Genomic DNA, 9,171 nt, shown 5'->3' on the forward strand with positions numbered 1-9,171 from the left:
CCACAAATGTTTTTTGTTCATTTTCCCCTCTGTTTTTTCTGTCAGAAATGCTGAAAGCATAAGAACCTCACATTAGCAACAAATCATTTTCTTAAGCTCCATCAGTGCTGGAGCTGCCATGATTGCAGGATGATGTTGGCATGTGCCAGGTCCCTTCAGTCTCACCAGCCCACGCACCTTTAGCAGTTAGATATAGAACAAGAGTTTCAGTGCAAGTTGGAGGAAGTCCACATATGTCATTTATACGCATCTTTGTTTACACCAATTATCTCAGATATACCTGTACGTGTTGCAATTATGTCTATTACAAATGCAGAACTTTGGTGAATTTGCATGTGCATGTTATCAGGTGAGAGACTATGTGCTCTCATCCAGCTAGGAAGATGTACAAAGGCATGAAATCAGCCACAATTAAACAATGCATTTATAGTTTCAAATATTTGTAATCAGTCTGAAGTCTGTTAAGTTAATCAGTTTGTTGACTTTTGTAGTACCTTGATGAATATACTGCAATCAATAGAAACCTCTGAAATTCATTATCCATCACAAATTATTCATTCAGCTGCATCTTTTAAGATCCCTTCCTGTAACAATCGCAGACTCTCCTGAACAGAAATTGTCAATTGTTTTGTGATGTGGCAGCATTATTTTACAGAATCTGAACGGGAACTCACAGCTTTAACTCAGCCTTCAGAATTCAGTTTTTTTAAAAAGTCTTTTGCAGCCTTCTTAATAGCTAAGGAAAAAAATCTATTTAAGGAAGCATCAAAAATCCTTGAGGGAGTGCTATTGCTATGGGTTATTGATCTTTTCAATTAAAAAGCACCAGGAAAGTAAAAGTGTGGAAGAGAACAGAGTGGAGACCGTGACAGAACACTGCTAGCCTGAGCAGTAGGATAGAGACTGTTGAATTTATTTCTTATGTTTTGACTTTGGGGAGAAAAGGCTGGTTTTAATGGAAATGTACGCTCCAAGAGAATTTGTCCAAAATACTTGGTCCAAGCAAAAATTGCTTTGGGAGTAGATGCGGCCCTAACAGTAAATAAAGTTCCCACTAGGTATAAAATGGAGATTGCTTTTAAGTCACATTAGAATAGGAAAAGAAAAGGAAACTTATCAAAAGTCTTTTGCATAGCTGAGTTGTATCAAAAGTTGAAATTATTCATGTGACCAAATGCATCTACAAAACCTATATTAAATATCATTAATGATGTGACAGAATATTAGGTAATACACATGCATTTCTGAGACCTAGGAGATGTCAAGAAACATAGGAGTAGCTGGAAAATGAATAGCCAGTCACACCATTCAGTACTGTGACCTGTTCATTTTGTGTTCCTTGTTTTTGCATTAGCAACAGCTGAATGTATGGTTAATATAACAAAACTATGAATTCTAGGTAACTTTTAATTCCTGCACGGAATGGAAAAAATCCATTCTCCTTCCAAAACACTACAAAAATGTTTACAAAAGCAATTTTCTAAAATAAACGGAAAACTGTTACTTGTTTTTATCATATTCAAGTTTGTTTTGTCAGATAAAAAAAACAACACAGTATTTATCAAAGCATATAAACAAGAAAATAACCTGTATATAAAACAATATAGAAAAGAAATCTTGTTCAACATGGAGGAAACTTGTGTCACGGATTATTTCTTCAAGCTGCAGTTCATAAGCTTCACTTATATTCTTCACCTATATTTTTTTCCCACTTTAGTGATATTGCGTCAGAAAGCAGCACCTCTTAGGCTGATAAGATGCTATAATAGGCTCTCAATTTAAGATCTGATTTTGAGCTCAGCTGTAGGTATAATGGAGCTGTGCTGTTTGTTTATGCTGTCTGAGGAGTCAACTCTATATAGCAGGATTATGGTATGCAGCATGGGAAAAAAGAAGCATCCTTCATCACGTACAAGAAAACGTTTAATATACCGGGCAATTATTTTCAGTCCCGGAAGAGAGGTGATGTATTAAATATGGCTTAAACAGCAGCTAACTGTGGATTATAGTATTATGTTTCCATAGAGAATTTCTACTGACGTCATAGACCACCACAGCAAAGTTTAGGAAAACAGTAATACATGCGTTAGTAATCCTGAATCTTTACTTTGCAGAAGTTTACACTTTAGCTGTGATAATTCTTACTGTACTCTCGATGTTGTTCCTAGAAGTCTCTCTTCATGCTGCAGCCCAGGACAAAAAAGTGGGATGCTACATAGAAATGCCTTTCGGAGGACTCCTCCCTTACCTCGGGGTAGGTTCAATGGAATTACAGGACCAGCATATCAACAGCTAGAAGAGTCAAGGATCACAGACCAGGACACAATACCTTGTCATGGGTAAGTAACAACGTAACTGAAGTGAGCCAATTTGTGAGTGGCTGCTGTTATGTGGTTAATATACTTTGCCATTACAGTCCTTCGAACTTTGTTGTAGTGTACTGTGGATCCAGGGTTTATAGAACTGAGAGCAGAAAACAGCATACTGGCTTTTTGAAGGTAACATGTTTTTATTTGGCTAACTGCTCTTTCTAAGCCTTTCAAAGGCTGTAGAAGGAGTGATTAGAACAAACTGTAAGTGATTGGCAATGTTACTCTTTGATGCTTTTTCTAGCGGTGCCGTGATGTTCTAGTAACTTTTGCATAGCGTTTTTTTCTTCCATGAGCACTGGGCAAATAAGAGACGATAATTCAGAAGTCCAACTTTCATGGGTTTTTAAAATAAATCTATGTACATTGCGAAGTGTGTTTGCTGTAGACTGAAGACCAATCACGCAGGTTTGTCTTTGAAAATGCACAAAGAATCCAATATTTTTCCTTTTTTAATTCAGCTTATTAGAATATTGAATGTGAGCTCCAGCTGTACATAAAGTCTGAATTTTAGAAGTGCTCCTGAGCACCTATAGCTGCCTTTGAAGTCTTTTGCAAATGCTGAGGTAGTTTGCATCATATTTACATATCCCTATAGATTTCCAAAGACTTTCCAGAATTGCTACAAACCTATTATATGTAAAACTAGGAGTGATATCTGGAACGAAATAAAACTACACCAGTTCCATTTGAACACATGTAAGTCTATGTGGCGAAGTGAACAGTTACACTGCAAGAAGGCAGCTGTACGTTTTGGTATCGGAACCGGCTTTATGAAGTGCAGAACTGAGGTCACCTGCGTGTTTAATTTTCCTTCAGGGAAGAAAGGAGCTGTTATCACTATCCACTCTGACCTCCTGGGAAATAACAGCCACAAGTGCTGACCAGGAGTAAGCGTCATTACACCTGTGTGTTGTTGCACACCAGCTTTCCAACCTGCAGCATGATTGCCCGGTCTAGGGTACTCTGTGAGAGGGGGATTTGGCTCACTAAATGTTTTATAGCTGAATCTACCTAACAAAATTGGCCACAATAATTAGGAAAGACAGCCCAAGAACAGGGCTTACCTAGGAAGGGAGAAAGAAAAGTGGAAAAAGGTTTGGGTGTCTGGAGACTTTAAAAGTACAGATTTGTCTCATATTTGCTTCTTCTAAGGATAAACTTGTTTATTACTTCTTGCAGTAAATATATTATTGTTCATTTGTATAATAACGTGTGTATAATTCCTTATGAAAATTGTGACTCTGCAACCCTTCCTGAAAGAGGTGGGCTAACAGCCTCCCTCTTCAATGGCTGCGCCTTGTAACACGAGCTCTTGGAGAGTGCTCTAGCCTCCTTCTAGTTTGAGAAATGAGGTAGAGAACGGAAAAACTGTCTTGTGTGTGGTTGTATTAACTCTTCTCTAGGAAATCAGTGTGTGGTATTACAAGTATCGTTTTGTACTGGCCTGTATTTTAAATTTGCAGTTCTGCAAAATGTTGATATTTGGACCAGACCCCTTCTGGCCTCCATCCACTAAAGCACTTTGTCCATATTTGGTGCGTTAGGAATGTTTGTAGAATTAGACCTTCCTAATATCCACGCTAACAAAGGGACCTTTATCTGAAGGAGTCCTCTGAGTGCATCAACAGGTGATGTTGTGGCAGGGAGTCACAGCAGCCTCTGTTTATCACAAATACGATAATAAAAGGCTTTAACTAGTATCCATGGAAATGAATTTCTAAAATGTCAGTGTTGGATATGAAAACCAAAGCAATTCTTTGATCTTATTTTATTACAGTGTTTTACTGATGATGGTTGTTATGAAAATGAAGTCTTTTAAGAGTATAACAAACTTTGCAAGTTATTTTGTGTTGCAGCAATGAAGTGAGCTCTTCAACCAAAATAGAAATATGCATTTTATCTATAAACAAAAATAAAAAATAATTCACTAATTCTACTTTATGTGGAATTCTTCTAACTTAGGAAGAGGTTTCTCTAAAATCAGATGGCTTTTTACCGTCTAAATATCTGCTAGTTTCATAGTGTAAGTGTTCTCATTAGCTTTCCAGCCCAAATGAAAAGTTCCCTTGTCCCCTGCAGAGGTTACGCTCCTTTTTTTTCTCCCTTTTCACCTCCATCTTTCCCTATAGGGATGCACAAATGAAAGTTGTTTATCTCCCTAATTCTGTGAGCCTTCTGAAGTTCATCCATCAGCAGCTCTGGCTGAAGTTTAGTCAGATTTTCTATGTTTATATTTGATAGAAAAGAGGCTAATTTACCTGATCAGTTTTTGTCTAGTTGTGTCAAGGTGCTCCTCTTCCTGTCCCACATTGAGAAGAAAGCTTTTGCTGCCTTCAAGAAGCACCAGATCTCATTATTTGCAACAGGATCTAATATTTGCAGAGTTTGAGTCAAATGCAGCTTTTTAATTATTATGCTACTACTCAAGGAGTAGAAAAACCTGCCTGAAATGAGGAGCTTAAAGAAAACAAAACTATCTCCATGCCAGTCACATTTCAGAAACCGACTGGAGTCCCTGAGGGTGTCACATGTTTACGTGCAGTTCAGCGGACAGTGGTTTGATCGCATGCTTTCAGTGACAGCTCTTTGTGTTACAGGGCACGAAGTGTTAAAAGCAGTGCCTTATAGCCTGTGAATGCGTACAAATACAGATATAAACGTGTTTATGTATACAACACCCAATGTATCATATTTGCAGGTAGGAAATGGGGTGTGTATGTATAGACGCATGTGCTTATAAGGCTGAACCAAAGCCTGGTAATGCCACTGGAATGACTCCCATTCATCGTAATGGACCTTGTTGTCAGGCTCATATACTGAGCACCTATAGCAGTAGGGCTTATAGCAAAGCTATTGGTACTATGCTAAATAAAAACGATTTTGTATTTTAAGTTCCAATCCCTTCTGTCGTTCTTCAGTATCTATTTTAAGGGAGCAGTAAAATTATTGTGCTTCATTCAGTTTCATTCTTCGGTTTAGACAAACTCTGTATGAGTATAACATAATTACTGTTGCATGTTTATAAATGTTTACGTTTCTTTTTTTTCACTTGGTTTTAGGAAGAGGATGGAGAGAGAGCTGCACTTTGAAATACATGCACATGAATGAATTTATTCAGACAAAATAATTTTTAGATTAGAAAAAAACATATATCTTAGGAGGAACTATAGTTCTGGGAAAGTTAATTATAGGCAAATGTAATTAAGATTCTGCAATTATAAGTCTATGTCTCAGTCTATTGAAAACAGCAGCAGTATGGTATCACAAGTAGAAGCACGGATAAGTTTGTAATTAACCAAAAGCTGAGTCTCATATGGTTTAGATGTAATATCCCTGCTAGTTTAATACCTTGCCTATTGGACACAGTATACGTGCTTTAATTCAACCTCAGTCCTCCTTTGAAAGCTTTGTGAGCACAGGGCAGAAGCATGTAATTCCGGCATAAAATTGGTGTGTCTATCTGTACTTCAAAAATATTATGGAAATATGCCAGGCATTGCGTTACATGTTATTGTTGCTGCCAATTATTTTTCTCTATTATGGAATTGGCAAATGTTACTGTTTTCTCACCAAAACCATTTTAATTCAGTATTTTCTTGTTTTTGCTTGTATATCATCCATATAATATATCCATTGCATGTGAAATTCATTAAAAACATTCACTCCCTTTGTTTTCAGGGTGCAGCCCAGAATATATTTAGGGCCCGAATTACCAAAAAAGGGAATAATGCAACTGATGCGATCTCTCCAGCTATAGTCGTTTGAACAATTATATAATAAGCAAAGGAAACAAGAATGGGCACAACCCAAAGGTCTGCACTGTTTTGTTTTCTTTTTTTTTTTTTTTTTTTTTATTGTGCTCTTTCGGGAATAATATCCCTGATCAGTATTTCATTCATACTGATTCTTGAAAACTGTTCTACAAAGCCCCTCCATAAATGGCTACAAGTATGCCTAAGCATAGTGCAAATGTAATTAACTAAAAGCTGAGTGTCAGCTGGCTCAGATGTAAAGCATAAATGCAGCTGGATAGCGTGTACAAGAAGTTTGTGCACGTATCCAAAAAAGCCGCTTGCTGTATTGTTCCCCTGGGTCCCACTTCCCAAGGCAGTATCTCTTTCCATCAGATAACAGCAAAGATCACAACATCTCCTCCTTATCACAGAGCTCCCAGCTGCATTTTCTGGATTTCTGGGAAAGCCTGGAGAGTTTTCGTACAGGGGCTGCACGGAACTGCATGTGTGCACGTGTACAGGTTAATGTGTCAAGCAGTTGTACAAACACGGTGCCACCATAGATGAGTTAATTACAAGTCAGCAACGCTCTGCTGGAAATGAGCCTAAAGATATCTCCTCCTGTCTGACAGCTCACCAGGAAGATGGGGCCAAAGGAAGCCTTTCCAGTTAATTATCATTGTGAGCTAATGTTGGGTTATGGCTGTTTCACACAATCCACGTTCTTTTCCTTAGTTCTCTTTCTGCTAATGCCAAAAAGCAGCAAGGCACGTATGAGTAGAAGGAGATCCCTAGTGAAGTCCAGCAGGCTTAAGCAGCTTTCCGGAAAATACCGTTCAAGTCAGAGCTGAAAGCACCTGCTTCCACACGAGATCTAAATGTTGCTTTCCTTGTCCATGGATAAAACATATTAGACTTCACCATTAGCTCACCTTATTAAATAGTGATATGATCACAAAGCTGACTATAAATAAAATACGTTCCGGTACTGAGGTGATGTCTGTGGTCCTTGGCAATCATGACTAGTAGAGGTAGTAACTCTTAGAGCACCACATTTCTAGTAATACTACTTCTCAGATGGGAAACATCTTTTTTTTTTTTTTTTCCATTGTTTCCTTTATTTTATATTTGGTATACTTTCTATTTCTGGTTTTTAAGTATTTCCTGTAAACAGAAACACTTTCTGATCAGAATAATGAATTTGGCTTTGAAACAAAATGGAAATGTTGATACAAATTCACCAAAGTTGCCTCACAATAAATAAAATCATGCTATGATGTGTATTAATGGAGGATAAAGGATTTTTTTTTTTTTTAAGCACAGGATTACAATATCAGGAAAACACAGACATTTGCTCAAGCCCAATGTATTAGCTCTATTTCCAGATGAGATCTAAGAAAACAAATCAGGCCAACATTGGGAGTATGGGCTATTGAAAAAAAGACATGTTTTTCAGAGGTACACTGCACTTAGATGCTCTCCTTGTTTGAAAGGGAGCACAATCATTTCTATGTAAATAAAGGCTACACAACCATGTTTTGTAAAAGTTCTTTTTTCCTGCACCTTTTTAAAGCGTGTTCCTAAAATAGCTATTTGACATTGAGAGTTCCGATGTTGAAGAAAGCGTCAATCCGTGTCCCCAGTTAGGAACATAGGAATGGAATTTCAAATTTAATTTCAAAGCAAATTGATAATACAGTATAACTCCTGAAATATTTTTTAAAATAACGGTAGTTATTCTCGTATACTGGTGGGCAAAATGAGACTGGAGAGAAAAGCAGTGGTTTGCCACTGGCAAATGTGAGAATCAAAACCAGGTCTCCAGAGTCTATTGTTTTCCCTAGGGCCACACTATTACCAAGTGCTCCCAGTGTGAGGGAAAAGTGGAATGTATCTTTTCAGCACAGCTCATTGAAGCTCAAACAGTGTTCCTGCTGCTGGCTGCACCTGACCGCTTGATGTACAACAAAAACTTCTTTTTACTCTTTCCAGGTATTCATCCAGTGGTTTAAAAACTCCTCAGAATACTTCAATAAATATGCAACTGCCTTCAAGAGAGACAACTCCTTATTTTAATAATGTGGATCAGAAGGACTTGGTCGGCTATTCATCTTCAAGGGCCAACTCCGTTCCCATCATCCCGTCTGTGGGCTTGGACGAAGCCTGCATGCAAATGCAGAATGTTTCTGAAGTAACAGGCATCAAATGGTGCAAAAACTCCTATTCAGCTGAACTTGTCAATGTGAGTTCCCCAGTCAGTAATTGTCTTATAGCAGAACAACACGAAGTGAAAATATTGCTAGAAACTGTGCAGGAGCAGATTCGGATTCTGACGGACGCGAGGCGGTCGGAGGACTATGAACTGGCGAGCGTAGAAGCAGAGAGCAGCGCGAGCGAGAACACGGCCTTTCTGCCCATGAGCCCCATGGCCAAGTCAGAGCGAGAGGCACAATTTGTCTTAAAAAGCGAAACGCAAAGAGACTCGGTACTGACCAAGTGACTTTGTGTGGGGGTTGTGGGAGGGGAAACGAGATCTGTGCATTTGATGCTTTGCTAAACAGGAAGGGAGGAAATTAAATACAAATTATTTATATGCATTAATTTAAGAGCATCTACTTAGAAGAAACCAAATAGTCAATCGCCCTCATATCATAGTGTTTTTTAACAAAATATTTTTTTAAGGGAAAAGTTCCAGGAGGGATGAAGCGTACATCAGGTGCTTTCTAGGCAGGATTACACGTGCAGTTTCAGTTACAGAGCATTTTATCACGGTCCCGTTCGCCTATCCGAAGGCTTAGGCTATGCATCTTTTTTTCAGTAAAGGCCAAGACCATTCTTAGATTCATTTCTGGTTTCAGGGCTGCACTGCAGTGAGCTGCTGGCCAGGGATTCAGACCCTGGGGAGCAAGTCCTGTGACCCCTGCACAGAGCTGGTCCCCTCTCCCCCTCTCCTCTTGGTTCCAGGTTCATACCATGGAAACAGAGACAGACATCTGTTTCTGAGGTCTGATACCTACTGTGGAAAGACAATAAATCCCAGAATTGAGCCAGATGCTTAACTCTCA

At 38.6% G+C, this 9,171-nt stretch overlaps 1 protein-coding gene across 1 annotated transcript in view; it reads left to right on the top strand.

Annotated features, from left to right (window-relative positions):
* The window catches only part of NRG3 (neuregulin 3), a 413,505-nt gene extending 404,899 nt beyond the window's left edge, over positions 1-8,606 (top strand). The window contains 2 exon segments of the mRNA XM_086616693.1: positions 2,169-2,339; positions 8,099-8,606. Of these exon segments, the coding sequence (XP_086472819.1) occupies positions 2,169-2,339; positions 8,099-8,606 (679 nt within the window).
* The last annotated feature ends 565 nt before the right edge of the window (positions 8,607-9,171 follow it).

Source organism: Tauraco erythrolophus, chromosome 9 (genome assembly GCF_009769465.1).
Source record: "Tauraco erythrolophus isolate bTauEry1 chromosome 9, bTauEry1.pri, whole genome shotgun sequence".
NCBI classification, from domain to species: domain Eukaryota; kingdom Metazoa; phylum Chordata; class Aves; order Musophagiformes; family Musophagidae; genus Tauraco; species Tauraco erythrolophus.